General features: G+C 38.1%; 1 protein-coding gene across 6 annotated transcripts in view; it reads left to right on the top strand.

Annotated features, from left to right (window-relative positions):
• LOC106710338 (microtubule-associated protein futsch) overlaps positions 1-21,508 on the top strand; it is a 48,877-nt gene that overhangs the window by 16,948 nt on the left and 10,421 nt on the right. For all 6 annotated transcript variants that reach the window (XM_045680441.1, XM_045680438.1, XM_045680439.1 and 3 more), the window contains 7 exons: positions 105-8,215; positions 8,359-9,664; positions 10,139-10,356; positions 10,786-11,341; positions 12,467-12,568; positions 13,557-13,775; positions 13,925-14,061. In XM_045680441.1, the coding sequence (XP_045536397.1) occupies positions 105-8,215; positions 8,359-9,664; positions 10,139-10,356; positions 10,786-11,341; positions 12,467-12,568; positions 13,557-13,775; positions 13,925-14,061 (10,649 nt within the window). The remainder of the gene's footprint in view (positions 1-104; positions 8,216-8,358; positions 9,665-10,138; positions 10,357-10,785; positions 11,342-12,466; positions 12,569-13,556; positions 13,776-13,924; positions 14,062-21,508) is intronic.

Below are 21,508 nucleotides of genomic sequence, written 5' to 3'. Positions count from 1 at the left end.
GAACGTCTACACCGTTATAACCCTAACAGAACTAACGCCTATTAAACAGTAATAGTGAAGACACTTTCTCTACATGTGGCTCACACTCTTCTAAAAAATTTCAGATCTGAAGGAGCTCTCGAACGCCGGTTGGAATGTGGAGTCTGAGAACAAAACGACTGACGATGGCCACACCCACATCAAAACTGTTCAAGCGAATATTGAAGGCAAATACGACGTAGAGGGTGGACAGGGACAGTTCGCAGCTGTCGATCACCACAAGCAAGCCGTCACCCAGTACGACGACGGCAACACCAGCCTGAAGAGGAACGAGAGCTCGTCCAACACCGCCACTCACGAGCAAGTCGTGCGTCAAACAGACGACGGGTCTCATTTTTCAAGCACCACCAGCTCCTCCACCTCTTCGTCCAAATTCCAGGAATTCTCTTCGACCACCAATGACGCTGCGCCGTACATTACTGACGATTCGAATGTAAAAGAACAATTTTATGATAACAAACGTAACGAAGAAATGACTACAAAAAGAATTACTAGAACGAACGACTACGATAGTAGTTTGAGAAACAATAATGAGCAAGGAGAACTAGTTTCGAGAAAAATTGAATATCCTGATGACAATACAAAAGTAATAGTGGAGACGAGATGTCTTCCTGACGGTACCAGAGTAACGAGCACTCGCCGAGAGTTTCGAGCGCCTATGGTCCAGAGCAGTCGTTCAGAGCGCCATTCGCAGCAAATGAAAAGCGAAAGTAAATCGTCGACCTTTTCGTCTACGAAACGCTCAGATTTAAAGGAGTCTTTGTCTAAAAACATCTGTGATACATTTACCGATCGTTCTGACGACATTGTTGACAGTCAAAGACATTTAGATGACTATGATTTTAAAAGAAATCATGAATATGATTATTCTACAAATAAAAAGAGTGATTACGAAGAGAAAGTCCAACGCCGCAATAAAGAACAAAGGAATGAGATTAAGGTGGATGAAGTTAATCGACGGGAAGTAATATCTTCAGAAGATGACCAACATAGTAGACGTATTCAACAAGTTCGTAAAGTAGACGATGTCAACGACGATTTTCAACGCGACGTAATATCGTCTGACTACAACCACCTTGTCAGGCGCAAGGAAATAAACAAGTTCGATAACTTCGATCAGCGTGAATCAATATCCTCCGAAAATGACCACCGTGTCAGACACCACGAGATTAAAGAGTTTGATAATGTAGATCGGCGCGAAGTTGTAACTTCGGCAGATAACCAACATGTTCGACGACATGAAATAAAAGAGTTTGATGTAGTAGATCGGCGTAATATTTTATCATCGGAAGATAAACAAAAAATTCGACGACATGAGAAAACAAAGGAAGAAGACATGAACGAAGTTAACCGCGAAATAAAATTATCTACGGACAATCAGAATTTTAGACGACACGATGTTAAAGATGAAACCATATACAAACAAGATAACAAAGAAATTATACATGTTGTGAAAAATGATAAAAAAGTTGAAGAAACAGTTGAGCGTAAGACTAGTACAGATTCCTATCAAACTACGTATCAATCTGATTACACCAAGAAAAAAATTAGCACAGATTACAGCCCTTCACATCAAGCTTGGGCTAGCACTTTAAGATCAGACACTCCAACCCGTCCGTCAACCAGAGCATCTTCACCAGGAAGTAGAACTTTTGCATCGAGCAATTCTTCTCTAAGAAGTAGTGTCAGCCCAGACAAGACTTATAGAAAGCCAACAAGTCGTGGAGGAAGTCCTGACAAGGCCTATAGAAAACCATCCAGCCGAGACGGTAGTCCTACAAAATCCGATAGATTTTCTCCTAGTCGTAATTCCTCAAGATATTCTAGTACTCACTCGACGCATTCTTCTACAGAAATCAAAACCAATAGACGTACCGATGACATTCACCACCATGCCACACCAAGTTCCAAATCTCCTAACAGATGCTATAGCCCCGAAAAGAAAGTTGAAAAAGGTTACCACCCAAGATCAAGCGTCAGTCCCGAAAAAACTCCTTCATCAACAAGATACCACACGAGTCCTGACTATAAAAATACTTCTCCTTCACGTGCTCCACAAAGCAATTATACTCCAACAAAACCAAGTTTTAGTCCTGAGCAATCAAAGAATACAGAAATTTACTCCAATACATATAACCGCAAAATTTCGCCAGATCGATCAAATGTTTCTAGACCTACGCCAAGACTAAGTCCAAGCCCTAATCGGGAACCAAAGGAACATAAGGACTCACCTACAAGAGAAACTTTAAGTCCTGAGAGAAAGACAAGTGGAGGACCAAATCAAAAGAAAGGACAAATATATGCTACGTCACCAATTCGTGGTAGTTCTCCAGTTAAAGATTCAACTAATGTAAGGCGTAGTCCTACACCACAGTCACATTATGATTATCCCCCATCGCCTGACGTCAAGAAACGCGATAGAAGTCCTGACAAGAAAGAAATAAATAAAAATACCAATAATAGAATGTATCCCGATGAAATACAAAACAAGACCTCTTATGATCAATCTGAATATAAGAAATCATTTAAAGATGATTCAGAGTCTGATTACAATGTGAAACAATCACCTGATCAAAAAGAATATTATAACAGACGTAGTGTTAGTCCAGATAAAGATAACAATACAAGATTTGATACACCAGAACCGAAGAAAAATCAGTATCCAAAACGAATTTCAAGTCCAGAAAGAAAACCTTATAATGATATTGATCTTAAACAAAACCTTATTAAAAGTACAGCGCTGTTAAAAGAAGATCACTATAAATTAATCGACGAAGAAACTAAAATGTATACTCCTATTAAAGACCAAAATAAAAATCATCCATCTATCCCGAATGAACCAGAAACAACGCAATATGCACCAAAAACACCAGCGAGATCGCCGTCTCCGAATAAAACTTCGGTTACATTTACAGAGAATAACCTAACTCAAACACATTACAATAAAGACGACCAGTGTACTAAGCTGACAAGTGAATATAATAAACGTGTAGATAAGAAGAACACATCGCGTAGAGAATCTTCGCCGTCGAAGACTTACAACAAAACACATGTTGATCAGACAGAAATAAAAACTGTCACCACTTCTGATAATTTTGAAGAATCTAATAAAGCTTTAGTCAGCCTGAAATCCCCCTCAAAACAATGTGAGCCTCCTACGAGAGATACTATTTCCCCAACTGAAATTCTAATGAAAGAAAATAAATATAAACAGACTACTGATTTCATTGACGTTGAAAAAATATCAGAAGAGACAAACAAAATTAAAACTAATGTAGAAAAAGAGACGGTTACGAAGGGACGACCGCGTCAACTAATAACTCCTTCCAGCAGTCCTACTAGAAAACCAAAATCTTCTGAAGAAGAGCCATCTACTGGTCAAAGTTCTCCCACTACTTCTGCTAGTGGATTTGTGTATTTTAGCTCTCCTCGTAGAGAAGAAGTCATTGTTACGGACCTTGATGATAGTATAACATATACGGAATCAACAGCAGTGCTTACAGATGATGTCAATAAGAGGGTTGAGGTAACGAGACCTACTTCGCCTTCTAAAATACCTTGTAGATCTCCGTCTCCGCAGAAAATTTCATCTCCTAACAAAAGTAATCTTCCCAGAAAAAGTTCTTTGAAAAAACCTCCCACTGAAAAGATTCACACATCTCCAACAGAACAACCGCCTACTAGTTTCCGAGTGTCTCCGACAAACGAAAAAAATGATTTCCCTGATCGGAAAATACAACAGGAAAAGGATCAATCACAAAAATCAGATCATACTCCAGTAAAGCCTAAACCGCCACTGGAGCGTCGTGAAACTTACGAAGAACGTTGTCGTAAGATACTTGGAATGATGGAAGACAATTCTTCGAAGAGTTCTACGCAAGAAACTAAATCAACCACAGTTTCGAAAACTTCCAATCTCACCTCTCCTAGTGTGTCTCCTTGTACCAGTCCAGAACCAGGCCAAAATTCTTTAATTTTGGAATCTAAGAATTATAATCAAACAAAAGAAGAAAATATTACTGTAAGTGACTTTTTGAAAAAAGAAAGAGAAGAGTCAACGAAAACTGTCGTTACAAACCAAGTTTTGATTCAGGACACACCGATAAATAGGAAGAAAACATTGTCCAATCTAGAAGATGATAAGAACACCGACGAAACATCAGTGGTATTTGATCAACAAGTTACGTCTCCCGGCGATGTATCGACAACAAATTCGCAGTCAAAATCTCCTTTATCGAGGGATTCATCCCCGTCAAAGAAAATAGAGATAGATACAACAAATAAAACTCATATAAGAGATTCATCGCCTACTAAGAAAACAAACTTCGACAAGCTTCAAAAATTACCTTCAAGAGATACGTCACCTGTCAAGAAGATAGATACAGATAAACCACAAAAAGTTAAAGATTCATCGCCTACAAAGAAACTTGACGCTACTAAGACACAAGAAATGCCTGCAAGCGAGTCCTCGCTTAAACAACCTGATGCAGATAAAGTACAGAAACCACCAAGAAGAGATTCATCGGTGGTTAAAACAACAGTAATTGAAAAAACATTAGTACGTGACTCTTCACCTCAAAAGAAACCTGAAACTGAAAAATTACCATTCAGGGACGTTTCACCCACAAAGAAGAGTGGAACAGATAAATTACCAACAAGGGATTCGTCACCTACAAAGAAGTCTGAGTCAGATAAATTATCAACAAGGGACTCATCACCTGCAAAGAAGCCTGGAACAGATAAATTACCAAAAAGGGACTCTTCGCCTACAAAAAAGCCCGAAATATATAAATTACCATCAAGGGACTCTTCACCTACAAAGAAGCCTGAAACAGATAAATTACCATCAAGGGACTCTTCACCTACAAAGAAATCACTCTCAGGAAAATCTCAAAATACAATACATGAATCTCATCCAACAAGGAAAAATGAAAAAGACCTACCCCAAAGAGTACCCTCTAGAGACCCTTCGCCAACAAAATTGCGTGACATAATTTCAAATACAGAACATCAAGCTGTTACGCAATCAGAGCATATAACAACAAATACTAATGTACAGAATAAAAAACACGAAGAAATCGTTACTAAACGTACATCACCGCATCAAAGTCCTGAAAGAAAACACAAAATCCCCGATGAAAGATCCAGAACGAATTTAGAACATCCTAACACGCCTGCATCAAAGATACCTGAAAGAAAGCCGGGAACAGATCGTTCTGTATCTCAACATACTGCAGATTCGATTGTAAGACACGGGTTGAGAACTTCTTATAAACCTGACACAGGCTCAGAATCCAAACCTGTGGGACAACGAACAGGACATAAATCTCCTGTTAATCAACCACAAGACCAAGTTTCAAGTAAACACGGAAGACCTCACAGTCCGGAAAAAAAAGTAGCTCCAAAATCGAATATACAGAGAAAAGAAACTAAACCAAACATTTCTGATAAACCGAGGAAAGTAACACAGTCTGTTGAAAAGCCAGAAAATCAATTTTCGACTTATCCTAATGAAAAGGCCTCTGAGGATCACACAACATCTGACTATACTAGTCAATTTATATCATCAGAAAGAGAGCAAGAAGTTTTAGATCGAGTACAAAAGTCTCTGAGAAAATTATCACCGGATAGAAAAGAAAAAGTACCAAGCCGTGAAAAAAGTCCAGAGAAGGCGACCATTTGCTTACGGGACTTAGATGTTGTAACAGATTATGTCGAGGAAAGTGAAACACTTGATGCAAACGAAATCACTGAAACTGTACAAAAACGTGTAATATCTGTAAGACATGATAAAACCCATACAGAGAGACCTAAAGTTGATAAAACAAAAGAACAAAAAGAATCCAGTAAACCTTCATCTAGAAATGTTTCGCCTACTAAGAAAGTTACAAACGTGTACAGTCCGAGACCAGATACTCCTGAAAGTAAACCTAGAAGTACATCTCCTAAAAAACCTTTTACTTCAACAGAGAGACCCAAATCTCCACAAGTGCAGAAAATTGGAATTAAACCTAAAGAACATGCACCTTCTCAACTAATTCGAAAACCTTCACCAACTAAACTTGATAAAACTGTAACAAGCGAAATTAAAAAGTCAACGGCTGTAATAAAACAGAATAGTTTCAGCAAAACTTCAACTACGAAGACATCGTCTACTAAAGTCAGTGCTGTCAAGACCTCTGATACGGAAATTAGAAAAACACCAACTTCAAAGATCCCCAACAAAGATGTGGGTCCTAAAAAAGAATCCGATTTGAAAGTTACCCGAACAAGCAGTGATATCACACTTAAATCCAAAAAGTCACTATCGCCGCAAAAGGTTAAGTCTAAACCAGAAATACATGTCAACGATATTTCAACTTCAAAGATTAATAGATTATCAAGTGTTGCTAAGAACGTTAAATCAATAACTAAAGAGTCACAGTCTAAACTTCCAAGTAAACCCAAGTCCGCCACTTCTTTAAATACATCCGTTGACGAAGATGATGTCATTATTGACGTTCAGCAAGCGAAGTCTTCCAGGGAAAATTCACCAGATCGTATTTGTCCTACTCCAGTCAATTTCTCCGAAGATGTCGGTATTCCTAGATTCCCGGATGAAGTTAATGAACCGGACGATGATTTGAACAAGAGATCGCATCACACTATTCACGAAGCTGAGTCTATTGTAGATGACATAGTTGAGATATGTGAAGATGATGAATTGTTTGTAAAAAGAAATAACCAAAGCAGTTTAATAGAGTCGGACGAATGTTTGCTCACAGTTACTGACAAAGTTTCTAGATTCACCAATAAACTCCAGACTGTAAACAAACCTAAAGAAAGTTCTCAGCGTTTTAAAGCAACCGAAAACAGGCTACATTCCGATGTTGTTGAGGAAAATCTTACTACAGACGAATGTTTGCTTTCAGTTTCTGAAAAGGTAAATAAGTTTGCCAAGGGTCCAAGAGATACAAAGGTCAGTAGAAGCCCATCACGAAACATAAAAGATGAGTACGACAGGGAGACTGTTTATCAAGATAATTACACTAAACTTAGCGTTAATGATAAAGCTCATTTATTCGTTGAAACAGCTGAGAATATAAAAGTTTCCAAACCAAAAACAAGTCACAAAATAGAACGTCCAGATTTAAGCGATGTCGACGAATCTTTAAAAAGTGATGACTGTTTGCTTAGCGTTTCTGACAAAGTAAATAAGTTTGTTAAAACAGCTGAACAATTCTTGTGCGAATCATACGAGGTAGAGGAAAAAGAAAAGAAAATTAAAGAAAAGCACGACAAAATTATGAGAAAAATTATAGAAAATGTCGATTACGAGTCGGATGACGATTATAAAGTTGAGGAAACTCATGAAGAAATACATAAAAAAGAATTAGAGACTCGAGACGAGTCTATAAAGAAATCGTTGCTGGCTCAGAAGACAACGAGAGAAAGCTCCGTTCAGTCTAACAAGCCAACTGAAAAGGTTCCTCTAAAAATCACACCTGTACGCAGCAGTGACGCCGTTAAAAAAGCAAAAGCTTTGTTCGAAAATATTGCAACAAAAAAGCAAATAACTAAAGACGTAACTCACACAAAGGTAACTAAACGACCGGATACTAAACAGTTTCCCAAAGCTAATCCAACTGTTGCGAAGGCTATAGATGAAAAACCTATTAAAGTAGATCACGTTGATAACAAAGATGACGAAGTGACCTATACGTCTGATGTTGGAAGTCCGTGTACTCTTCAGCAATTTGAACCTAAACCGACTGTAGAAACACAACGCCGAACTCCTGCGCGAACACAGTCTCCAGATATTGCAAGGAATAAATCACCAGCGCAGCAAGGAGTTGAAACAAAAACAACTACAACTGTCACAAAACAGACCACAGCTTCCAGATCAGAGAGATCTGAATCACCTCAACAGAAGCGCGATCACGATGTTAATGAAAAATTGCATGACAAAATTCCTGGATACTTGCGCCCAACAAAAACGAGCCAACTTAAAGAGGAACCAAAAGTAACAGAAGAACCTGAAGTTAGCAGTCGACGAGGAAGCGGAAAGTTTGGTGTTGAGCTCCGGCGGACGAGTATCGAAAGGTCCTCTATGACCAGCGAGCATCGTCGCAGCAGCGTCGAGCACCACCAGCCGTGCATTGAAGATATTTATGATATTGAACTTCTAGAGCAAATGGTAAGTGCAACTGTACCACCTAAATACTTACATTATTATGTTTTCGACCTGGTTAGTAATATTATTTAGAAAGTGATAAATTAGAAATGTAAAAGATTCTATTCAAAGGTATTAAATTTCTTAATAACATTATTATTTTTCAGTTGGAAAAGGTCGTTGGCTACGAACAGAGGCGTCGCATTCGGGCGCAAATTCGCATTGCTAAGAAACATCAAGAGAACGATACCGTGACCACAAGAATAACAAAGGAGACCGTGACGACGGTCAAGAAAGCGCCGTCACAGGAACGCCATTCGAGATCACACACGCCTGAGTACCATTCGAGATCTACTCCACAAAAGTCACCAGAGAGGGAACCTAAATCGTACTTCAGAATGCAATCTCCCGGAAAACAGCCCTCGGCGGATAGAGAACCATCTCCTGAACTCAAAACAAAGCTTCAAAGAAACGTTCTCAAATCTCCGTCGCCTGAAAGACACTCCCCAATCAGGCAAGCCGAACATATTTCGCCTGAACCGACAAAACCTAAAGAACAGCAAAGTCCATTACCCAATGGTCACGCTAAGATAAATAACAATGTCGCAGACAACAAAAGACCACAAAGTCCATCGAAACTGTCTCAAAAGTCAAAACCTATATCTAAAAGTCCGATGCGTCCTGGAAGTCCCGATAAAAAGGGCAGGCCTGGGTCTCCTACGAAAACAGCAACGCCGAAACCAAAATCCAATCGTTTCAGCGAGTATGCTACGGCATATATGAAAAAGATCGGTCTAAAATCTGAAGAAGTGAAGACTTCATCGCCGAAACCTAAAAAAATACCTGCACAAGCTACTGTGACTGTCGTAAAGGAAGAACAAACTGTAAAAAGACAAGAGCGACCTAACCTTGTACATGTCATAGATGAGCAGGATACTGTGGAGACCAAACATTCCTCGACAATTATAACAAAGAATGTAACAGAACGTACATCGTCGAAAGATGTCATTGAGATTGTGCAGCTGAATGGAAAGAGGTCCGCCTCGCCCGAGAAGAGTCCGAGTCCCGCACGTAGACCTAAGAGTCCAGAAAAGTCTCGAAGCCGAAGCCCAGAGTTGCAAAAGCCAAACGCTGAGCCGGTGCAACGAGAACCGCAAATAGAAAAGAAAAAAGAAACCACCGGCAAAGCGGTAAATGATATCGAGAAGAAGATTTCTTCCAAACCGCAACAGGAAGAGAAACCCTCCTGGGTGACAAACAGGAATCTCAAGAAAGTCACCTCATCCGTGCGCACGTACAGTACCAAGAAGGCGGAGAATGAGAAGCCGAAGTATCGTTCCGCAAGCCCATCTAAAGTGATCTCCAAACCGATCGATGTGATTACATCCAGCTACGGGCCCGGACCACTCGACGCGGACGGCAGACCGCTGTTTGGTATCAAAGCGCTGAAGAAAGGGGCCACAAACTATCAAGGTAATGTTATACAAAATGATTCACATTACTTCTTACATAAATATTTGTACAGGTTTAACGAGTAATCTATGGGGCAAACACTCCGCTTTTATTGTTTTATTTGAATTTTTCGTAATTACTACATATTTAAACGAAAAAAATAATTAAACAACGCATAAATTATAAATACACCCGATATAAGTAGCTCTTTAATACTTAGAATTTGCAAACAAAAACATGTATTGTTTTAACGAAAGAAAAAAAGGAATACGACAGACGTGACAGGTTTCGTACTGGTTATGTGAATAAGATTAAATATAAATACATACATATATGAGTATAAAATGTCACCGCAGTTCAGTTACAAGATCACTTTCAAGGTGAACAGTCGTCAAACATTGTACTCGATAAATATGCTTACATAAATATTAAAAACATTTTATTACTTAAAGTGTAGTTGTTTCCAAGAGTTAAAATCAATTATTATGTTTACAGTCAAAGGTACCGTGATTCGTCAAGAGTATCATTCCAAGAATGGAGGCGAGCCGGTAGGCACGGTGTCTGTCACTGCGTACTCCACCGAACCGGAAGACCTAGAGAAGCTGCTGCACCAGCAGGGCGAACGGCCTTCCAAGTTACACGGCCTCGCCGCCATCACCACCACCAAGAAATTTGGTGGTGACAGCGGCACGACTTACAGCGAGATACATACTGTAAGTGCCTTCACAAATTTATTAGCAAAATCGCGCAGCAAAAAACAAAACATTTTTTTTTTTTTAAGTTGAAAGGATGGAATTTAAAACGATAATTTTTAATATTTAACTCTACCTTTTGGTCAAAAACAAGTTAGGTAAACATCTATGAATAAAAACGAAGTTGTAAAAGGAAACCAATTAAGTGCTGAAATTTGATAACGTTAAACAATTTTTAGATACATGTCTTTAAATGATATTTAACAATTATTGTTGTTTTAATTAAATAAATAATTTAATAAGACTATGTTAGATTTGTACATAAAAATACAGTAATTCAACCATCACCGTACAACAAATGACTATATCGAATCCAACACAACAATGATAAAATTGCGTTCATTACATTTTTTGTTCCGTGCCGTGACAAATTGTCGATTTATTTAACAGAAGGAGGATCGCGCCGCACTCGAACACTTCACACACAACGACAGGCGCGTCAGTGAGGCCACCACCGACCGCTCCTCGGAGACCCGGTACGTAGAGGATGTCAACGAAAGGAAACACAGCATCACCGACAAGGAAGATAGATATAACACAGAACGCCGACACGTGACACGACAGGACACAGACAACGAATATAACGTAGAAGTAACAAGATTGGAAGAAACAGACAGCACACAAAGGTACAACCAGAAAGAAATCTCAGAAACATACGTGATGGAGAGTAAAAGAGAGGATAATCGCAGGCAAAAGGAAACTGTAGACGATGGGTATTCTGTCGAAATTACGAGAGAAGAAAGTTTTGGAAGTCGCCGAACTAGTCACGGGGACAAGAAAGATGGAAGATTGCGGGAGGAGAGAGTGGATAGAATTGAAAACGTGCAAAGAATGGAACCGCGAAGCAAGGATACTGGCAGGAGTGAGAGACGAGTCGAGAATAAGAAGACTGTTCTTCGCCAGGGCTCCGTCAAATCTCTTACGGAGAAATTCATCAAGAATGCAAGTAAGTTTACTCTTCTTTGAAATTCGTATTTTCTCGTTTGACAGCATTCGTTCAATTAAAGATCCTCGTAAGAAAGTGAAACTCATTTACGTTGCAAGTATCTTGGATGTTTAAATTTTTTTCTCCGCATTTTGTTTATCTAAATCAATCAAAAAATTGATTAATACTGATGAATCACATAATATTTCTATCTGAACCTTTATCATTCCAATAATTAGGTAACAGTTAATGCATAGTAGACGTGAAGGAGGCGAGCTAAGCGTGCGACGTGACGTCACCTGAGTACAGACACTCTAAAAGCCTGCAATCGACTTATATAATGAGTTCACTTTCGAACGTGTCGCAGCTCGCCTCAGCAGCGCTCAGTGCTCGGTGCTCAGTGCTCGGTGCTCAGTGCTTGCTCGTTACCTGTGTTGATACGCTGCGCACTGGCAATATAACGGTGTTCAAAAAGAAAAAGTAAAAAAAAAAACCGCGGAATTCGACATTTACTCGAAAATATCTTATTAAAGGCTTTCGGCGAGAGATTATATTTTAAACCAAAAGGTAATTAATTTAATGTTTTAAAACTCCGTTTTAATTGCATCGTAATTTATTAAAATCGGACAATGTTTTTACTTAGATCATAAGCCAAATACTTTTATTGCGCTTAAGTTAAACGGAAATCATAATATTTTATGAAGGCAGTCTCGCCTTACTTTTGTAGTGTTTACAGAAAGTGGCCGGGAATTAATGAATAAGCTTAGGAAGTTGTGGCTGACTCATCCAATCTTTGCAATAAAGTTAACATTATCGCACTGTAACGAGTTATAAGAGCGTTCAATTTGTTTATTTTTATTAAGTGGACTCGAATCACGACTACTGCATTTCACTATATCACGTAATACTTTATTCACAACTAGCGGTCGCTCGCGACATCAACGACATCAAGTCGCCTATAATAGATCCGTCAAAATCTGTCCAGCCATTTCGACGATTACCCGAAACAAAGGCGGTTTTGTGGACAGACAGACAAAAAAAAAGAAAATAGGTTTTTCATTATCAACAACGCAAACACTTACAATACTACATTACGGTTCTCGATATTACATACAAATTTGTTGATAGCTTTTTGTATATGTGTAGGTGAGAGCAGTAAGAACGAGCGAGCGTCGTATCCCAAGGCTGGGCTCATCCTGCGCAGCACAAGTATCAAGGACACTGGCTCCAACGACACCACGCACGCTGGTGAGTCCAACACATTACCTAGTACCTTGTATGTATGACACTTCGTCATACATACAAGTTAGACAACATTATTTTGTGTAATCATCGTTATTTAGTCTGTCAGTACCTAATATTGTTTCATTATTTTCTTGCGCCATTTATATTTTAACAGTAAGTGTTTCCTGCCATTAAAAATTTATTTGAAAGGCAAAATATCGTAGTTCGCACGGCACTTCCTCAATCGTACGTTGACATCTTGTAAACATTAAATGACAGAAAAAAGTCAAACAATAAATGTGATTACAGTGGCTGGTGGCTTGACCGTGGGATAGTAAACACGCCAACAGTACAAAAAGATTTGAGTTTATATAAACTTCGTATTGTGTGCTGATAACTTTGTAAGATTGTTTTCTTACAACTAAAAAACAAGACAAAATACTATTGGCACTCATGTAGGCTGGTTCTCATACATTTTAACTTAATAATATCTCATTAATTAAAGGTACTGTACACTTTTTTGGAAACTTTTAGATAAAACAATTAGAATAGAACAGAATATTTGTTGTAAGAAAATAAGATTATTGACCTTTTTCATATCATAAGATGGCAAACGAGCAAGCGGCCATCTGAATTCGCCGCAATAGAGAAGTGACCGTTGCCGATAGACAACCGAAATTGCAGATGCATTGCCTACCTTTAACGACGGAGGAGGGGACGTACAGAAGGACGATACTTCCCCTTCCTAGGCGTGAAATCCACTTCTCGTACAAATTCTTTCCAAAAAGGGAAAGGATGGCAAGGGAAAGGGGTCTAAAATTAGGCCTCCGGCACTCATCAGACGAAACACGGGATTTCTTCCATTTTACGCCTGTCTTCGTCCGAGTGGTATTTCACCAGGCGAGCCGGCCCATTCGTGCAACAGATGTTCTTGTTGGCGATACCATTGTTGAAAGACTTCTTAAAGACTATTCATTGAATTTTGAAATATACGCTTATTCTTCTATGTCAGAACTGCACCGCACCGACAGCGAGCAGAGTCTGGGTTCTGCAGAGGAGAGCGTGGTGACCACCACCAGCAGCAGCCGGCAGGAGCACGGCGACGGTATGACCACCACCACTACCACGACGACACGCAGCCGCGCACGTCATGAGCGCTCCTTCCTAGATAGCGACACTAAGGTCACCGGCGTACAGGACATACTGACCAGGATGAAAAATGCTGACATAGGTAAGCGATGTCATTAAGAAATCCACTTTTATATTGATCAGTTTTTTAATCGGTTTCTTTTTTACCAAACTTGAGCCAATTAGACATGGATTGTCATGATTCTGTTATTGGGCCATCGTGAGTAGACGAATGTGTGTGTATGTGTGCAGTGGTGGAGGACACCGACTGCGGCGAGGACGCGGAGGCGCGCGCGCTTCTCAACAAGTTCCTGGGCGCCAGCGTGCTGATGGCCGGCATGCAAGGCTACGTCACAGAGAGCGCCGGGGGCAAGGTCATCGTCAAACAGGTCGGTAACAATGCCATACAAATTTTACAGCCGATCGTAATTTTACATAAGACGGTACGAAAGACAATTTTTAGGTGATTACGAAAGCTGAAGGATGCGACGCCCTGGCTGTCAAATGCATCGACGTTTTTTAATACCATTAGTTTTATTGGTAATTAATGAAAATACGATTTAAAAACAAACAATGACGGCGCAGTCTCATGCGCGCTCTCTGTCCAAACTAAAATTGTAGCGTAGGTACTAGTTCATAATACAAACACAAGTTTGGCCGCGCACCAACTACACCGGCCAAACGTTACAGCTTCATATCTAAAATTGTACTAATTGTGCTTTTAATGAAAAGTATTAAATAATAAATCAATTAATATACATTCACCATCGTAATTATAAGACGATTATAAGGTGACTAGCTGTCGCCCGCGACTCCGTCCGCGCGCAGTTAAAAAATGGGGGGGGGGGTTATGAAAAATAGATGTTGGCCGATTCTCAGACCTACTGAATATGCTCACAAAATTTCATGAGAATCGGTCAAGCCGTTTCGGAGGAGTACGGGAACGAAAACTGTGACACGAGAATTTTATGTATTAGTTGTTAACTTGTCGAGATTACGAAGTATACATATCGCTACAGCATGGCATTTGCTAATACTTGTCTTCTATAACATTAAAATGATTTAAGTATACGAGTAAAACAATTTATTTATTGTATAGTTATTATCAAAGTAGATAGAAATAGACATTTGTGAATCAATCACGGTTAGATATCGAAACTTGCATAAGACTTCCGCGCGCACAGATTCATCTCTGTAATTATGTAGCGGCATAAGGAAGTAAAGCGGCAGCCAAGTTCATTGCGCGCGCGGGCGCAGGCACACTCTCCTGTCATGTCACTACACTATGATTTATTAACATGCAACATACAATGTACCAAGAATTAATATACGTTTTGCATATTGAAAATATTTCTAATAAGGGAAAACGAGTAACTTAATAGTTTCTTTATTTTGAGTAGTTGTTTAAAATATGAATAACTATAGAAATAATATGAATTAAAATATATTCTTATATTATCATACAAGAATTATTTGAATACGATGCTAAATGCAGCCTTCGCACATTGATTTACTTTCCACGTAACTTGTTATAGGTATTCATAACTCTCGTGGATTTTGAACACATGTTGCAATTTCGTTAAAATGTTTATAAATAATGGCGTAATATAAATGCGTATCGATGCGATCGGAGAGGAATCCAATAGTAAACAAAAGCGAGCGCTGTATGCGCCCGCGCCGCGCCGTTTAAAGACACGCGCGGGAAACGCGAAAAGCGCGCCAAAAATAACACCGCGCCGACATTTCACCGACCCCGCTCCTACGTAAAGACGTATGTCAACACACTGTTCGTAGCAATTTACACTTTATAAACCGCTAAATCAAAGTGTTTGCTCGAAAATTGCCTTAAACTAATTTCTGCGCTATATTTGTAGCGGTGACGTCATTATGGGCCGCTCGCGCAGTCCGTTCCATACACCCGTGCAGATCGGTTCATGTCAAAATTGACACGCCATTAAAACTTAATAAATTAAATTTATGGTCTAAAAATATAAAAGTGACCGGAACTGTCAGCAATAAAAAATATTTTCTCTGATTTCACGCAGTGCTTTGTAAACTTTTAGGATTGCGTATTTTAAATCGAGCTTTGTTAGGTAAGTGCTTTTAGAATTTCCGTTCCTTCATCTCTCTTAAATTATCTAATTTGCAAAACTTTTACGAACATAAAGCTTTCATTTCCGGTAATTTCACTGTTGACTTCTTATTTTGACTAGTTATGTTTCATTTTTTATGTTAAAAATGTAATTTATAAAATTAATTATTATTTCATTGCTTTTAATTACTGACTTAAGTTATATTTATGATTTTTTGAAAAAAAAAATATGCTTAAAGAGTAACACAAATTATTCTGTCAAGCAATGCTTTTGCGCAAAAGTTCGCGCGCGCCGGCGGAGCGCCGCATCCGAAACAGAATAACTTAAACGTTTTTTAAGTATCCTATTGGTATTTGTTTTATCTAATTGTTAGCTGCATTCAGAAAAGTAAGTATTTGTGTAAGAATTAAAAACATTTACTATAATTCTATACAATTTAAAAGATAAATATCACAAATGCAGTTACCATTTTGAGTTGGCCGACAGACATTTTGCTAAACTAAAATCATAACAAAACGATTGTCACACTAAATTACATATACAGATGCGTTTAGTTTTCACAATTACGTATAGTGTCTGTGAGTATACAACTTTGGCTATACAAGAATACACAATAATATATAATTTTGTAATTTTTAAAGCATTTGAGCTTTCATTTATTTTTTCTTTTGTTTTATTTCGTTTCGTGTTGCTTTATCGTTCATTCTTTCGAAACTTAATCCTGACTTTTCTCTGAACCGAAGACATAATTATCACCGAAACCGAAACGAAACCAATTTCGTACTTGGCATGATTTTTGTTAACTCCAATTTATCATTTAGTAGCGAGATTTAAAAAGCAAAATATACTTTCCCGCGAATATTATGCGAAGAAAACTCCATTCTTGTTTCGGTTTCATATCTTTTGAATCGCTTTCGCGGCTGTGTGCTGCTGGCCTGGTGGAGGGCGGTCAGGTCATATGTCGGCGTCAGACAATGCGGCTGCAAGGCGATACGCTGCATATCAGTTGCAGCACGTGGCTTAGTGTTTGCTTACCGACTTCGACGGCGGCGACGCAATGTCTCGCCTGCGGTTTTACACGAGATCCTATTGCAAAAAACATATTTATATTAAGTTACTTGATCTTTTGTCAATCCATTTATTTATTTAGTATTTCCTTTGCATTTTACTGAAAATAATGTAACTTTAGATTTTAACGACGTTACACTAAGTGTAGAATATTTTGAAATATTGTATCATCTCGACTGTAAACTGTTAATATTTTAACATGCAATTTTATAATCTTCAATCGTCATACTGAATTTAAAAGAAACATGCGCATTTTCCGTTTTTATCTCCCGGAAGAACGTCGTCCGGCGTTACATCTTGTTAGACGTCAAAACATTTTACAAGTTACGTTTTAAAATCGTTTACATTTCACAATTTTTTAAAACTTGCCGACATCACAAGGTTCATTAAATAAATTATTAACAGTGTACAAAATTTTGTTGTGCATTGGTGAAGTTTATTTGCACTAAATGATGTACGCATGAGGTATCAAGGTCTGTCTAATTTTAGTTGCGCAAAGTCTGGTGTAGTTCGCTTCCATGACATAAAATTGTGAGCACTTCCCTGTTGCCGGTTGCAATGCACCGAATCATAACGTAGTAGTTCCGCGACTTCGTCTGCAAGTAGGATGAATTTTCAGACACCCTAAATAGATCCCTACTTAATTGAAAAGATATTGAAAAGGGTTTGTCGATTTTCAAGTAATTCTGCAAAAGGAAATATATTTCTCTATTCAAATTTTAATCCTTTACACTTCATAACTTACCATTAAGTGTATAGTCTACGAAAAAACCTTTTTGTCAGTAGAAGACCACGGTTGTAGCATCACCGTGTTTACCAAAACTCGCGGAAACCGATTCCTCAACAACACAATAAGTTTTGTGAATGTGTTGTACACTAATTGTATCGCTGTTGGTTGTCATTGCCGAATTGCATTAGATAGAGATGTTGGTGTAGATGACAGCGGGTAGCGGACTAGTGTCTACTAATTAATATATCACATGCTTCCTGAATTCTACATTCGTATAAGACAAGCTATATTGTCCAATCTTTCCACTTAAGGTCAACTACTTCATCATCTATCGGCCTTATCCCACTCATACGGAGTCGGAGCTTCAGGTTTTTGTCCTCCAGATCTATCTTCTGTCTTCTTTACAGTGTTTATTTTACATGATAAACATTTTTATTTCTCTGCCAGAGTTTTATCAAAACGTATCCAATGCATTTGTCGGGAAAAACTAAGGGTCTCAGGGACAGATCAACGTTCAGAAATCTTATAACATTCAACAGCATTAGGAACGGATAGAGGCAAAAACAGATTGTCTAAAACGCAACTTGTAAAGGTAAAGAAATAAGAGATAAAAAAAGTAATGTCGCACTTAAATTCTTTGATGTACGCTGTCGCTCAACATGAGAACATGCGCTTTGTACATCAATTGAGGCAGCAGGAGCGACGACAGGGCATTCACTCCGCGCCCAATATACCGCACTACGCCAAATATAACCAGCGCCCAATGTACGTGATTGTCTGCCAGCGGTTGCGCTGCGCCTGCGCACCTATCGTTTTTTACGCAATAATAACGTACACCTGGAATACTCAAGATACTAAAAGTTTGCTAGGAAACGCTGTTAAATTGTGATCAAATACACGAACGTTTTATTTTTCGTTAGATTTTCGAGAAGCGAATGTTGTTTATGTTTTTGTCGTCTTAATTTGCATTTAATGTTAGTGTACACAGCCCTTTGTATTATTACCACAAATACCTGAAGGTACCTGTAATAAGGACCTAGTAATTAGTACGGTCTTACTTCCGTGTTCCCCCGCACCTGTTCTACTCATGATAACCCGAACACTGAGAAACTAGATTTTGGGTCAGAATTATGAATTATTGGAATTCTATTTCGCCATATTTTGTAACAGATAATTTTAGGTAAAAACTTCATATTCCAAAACTTGTATCACTTTAATATTTAAAAAAATACTTATTTCAAGTCGAATTTTTGTATATGAAATGTTTGGTTTTCATTTGTCTAAGATATCTGATATACCCATTAAGTTACTTAGTTATGTGTTAAATTTCGCAATATCAGAATTGCATGGGTATGTGAGCTTGGCGATTGGTATAGTGTTATCGAAACATAATGGAGGCTCTCAATTAGGCATCAGTAGGACGTAAAAGGAGCCGGCATAAAGTTTGAATATTGTAGTATTTGTATTGGTTGGTGTGTTGCCAGCTCTGGCCGTCGAACCCTCGCTGTGCGCTCTCCTCGCCTCTTTTGGTGTTGCGACACCTCACCTTGATCCATTTTTTACTCACTTCTACGTGTACGAGCTAAACATAAACGTCATCGTTATTCAGCATCTTCGAATTTCAATAACATAGTCCGATTATTCTAACAAAAATATTTAAATACTTAGTACTTTCCAGAGTCCACAGTTGATTAATAACGTTGGTTTCTGAGACAGAATTTCTGTATAAAACATATTGTCATAACTGTCATTATCTTTGTCAAAACAGAGATAAGAATTATGTTTTAAACGAGGATTTTGGTCTCGGAAACGAAGTGATCACAACAGAACAGTTCGGGAGCAACACAATATGTTATTGCGCAGATAATTTAGCACGTGTTGTTATGTTTACAACTTGGTGCATACTACGTAGTTCCTCGCTTCGCTCCTGATTTCACGTGACGCTCAGCGTGACGCATCTTCCGCGTGCCACCATGCAATTGACAGATTCTACGTGATGTAGTACAACTATTATTGGCTTGACTTGCAATTTAAACAAACCCGTGAAACTCAAATCATTTTAAAGAACGATTACTAACAGAAACAGACTAACTAGTATATTAGTAAAAACCATGAATGATTGTTGTTCTGGGTTACCAACTTCCGATATCATCACCTAACATCAAAGTCGTGTGAGCAAGCGCTGGATTGTCCATTGTAACATTCGGGAGCAAAATATTGTGGCACTGATAGGTATATATAGGTAAGATGTTAAAAAAGCCATAATCCTCAGCTGCTGAACACACTGTAACACTTGTTACAAGATTGCACTAACACTCATCAAACTTGTAACCGCAATATTTCTATTATAACTTGCGGTGACGGCCATTCCGCTGCTCTTCAGCTTTCCCGCGTTTACGCTTTATAGTTGCGGTAAACGTTGTTTTTTATTCTTGCGCTGTAAAATTTCTCTTGTTCATGCTCCATATTATTTTCTAACTTTATGTAAAATTGATTTAAAATACGCTACCTTTTTTAATATGTATTGCAAAATGTATGGTCTTTTTATATCTTTAAATCATTAAAACTGTTTGATAAAGCATGGAAGTACAACACGTGCTAGTTGTGTAGCGAAGCGATGCTTCAATATTGTCGTATTTCAACTGCTTTCATACTGCTGCTCTATACAATTTAGCTGAAATACTTTAACGAAATAGGAATATTCAATATTATCAATGTTTGTAGTTAGAAAGTGTTTAAAAACAACAATACAAAGGTATAATCCTCCATGGAGTTAGTTGTTAGAAATTCAATAAATCTATGAATATGATACGACCTTCGAAACAAATATAACGTTTTTATACCACACTGAAAATCTGGCGTCTATCCAAACTTTTTTACCGCTGGAAATTAGAATTCATCTTAGGAAACATAACACTATGATGTGTTAAAATTCTTGAACCTACAAGCCATGTTAGCTTCAAATGGTAAACTCTTACAAAACTTGCACGTTTACTTGTAGTATAGTTTTAAATGCTTGTTTAATGTCTTGTCATGCAATGAATCTAAATAAAGTTAGTAATTGTGCAATTTCTCTTTTAAAAGCAAAATATTGTACTAATAAACATGAAAATTAACAAAAAGAAAGTTTATAGCAAACAACGGGAGATACTGTTACAAACCGCTTACAAAAACTGTTGTGCAATCTTACAGATAAAACTACTTTGATATTGCTGTCAGCATTTTATTATCAGATTACCTTTTGACGTTAATCGCGAAAACTTGTAACAAGAAGCAACTTCTGCATATAAATGCTACTGATAACGTACGTATTATGTTTCATTGGCTATTTCTTTCTTACAGATCAAAGCTCGAAAATAATTTTATCGCCTTTAACCGAAAGAATCAGAAAATCTATGCGAAATATGCTTAAAGATTAAAAAATATGGTTAAAATAAAATAGCCTGTAAAATAAATGATCAACATTGTTTTATATCAACAAATTCTTTGTAACATTTTCAAGAAAGTGTGTGAGGTAAATTTGCGCGAGCTACAACACATTGTTATATTTTTAAACGTGTGCTAGGCGGTCCGCGGTCGGCGGTCGGCTGTGGTCGCTCAGTGACCTGCCAAAAATCTGGCCTACTGATCTTCTGCTATACCAAGAAACGTATCGCCTATATTTAGTTCATTTCCGCTCATTACTGGGTTAATATCACGAACAGATTTTCCTCATAAAGCAGATTACGAAAGACCTTTTGTGGTTTGTGCTATTTTAAAATAAGATACCTATTGTAGTATCAAAGAATTAAATTCACTTCCCATTTACAATTAAATATAATATAATAAAGCAAAATAGTCACCATACCATCTATACTATAGCAAATACTATATTTAGGTACAGTCGCGGAAATCCGCGGTGTTCTATTTGCAGAAAAATTGCTTTGTTTCTTGCAACGAGACCAA

This window comes from Papilio machaon, chromosome 13, assembly GCF_912999745.1.
Source record: "Papilio machaon chromosome 13, ilPapMach1.1, whole genome shotgun sequence".
NCBI lineage: Eukaryota > Metazoa > Arthropoda > Insecta > Lepidoptera > Papilionidae > Papilio > Papilio machaon.
Note: the sequence above shows the minus strand (reverse complement) of the source record. Positions and strands in the feature narration are given on the sequence as shown.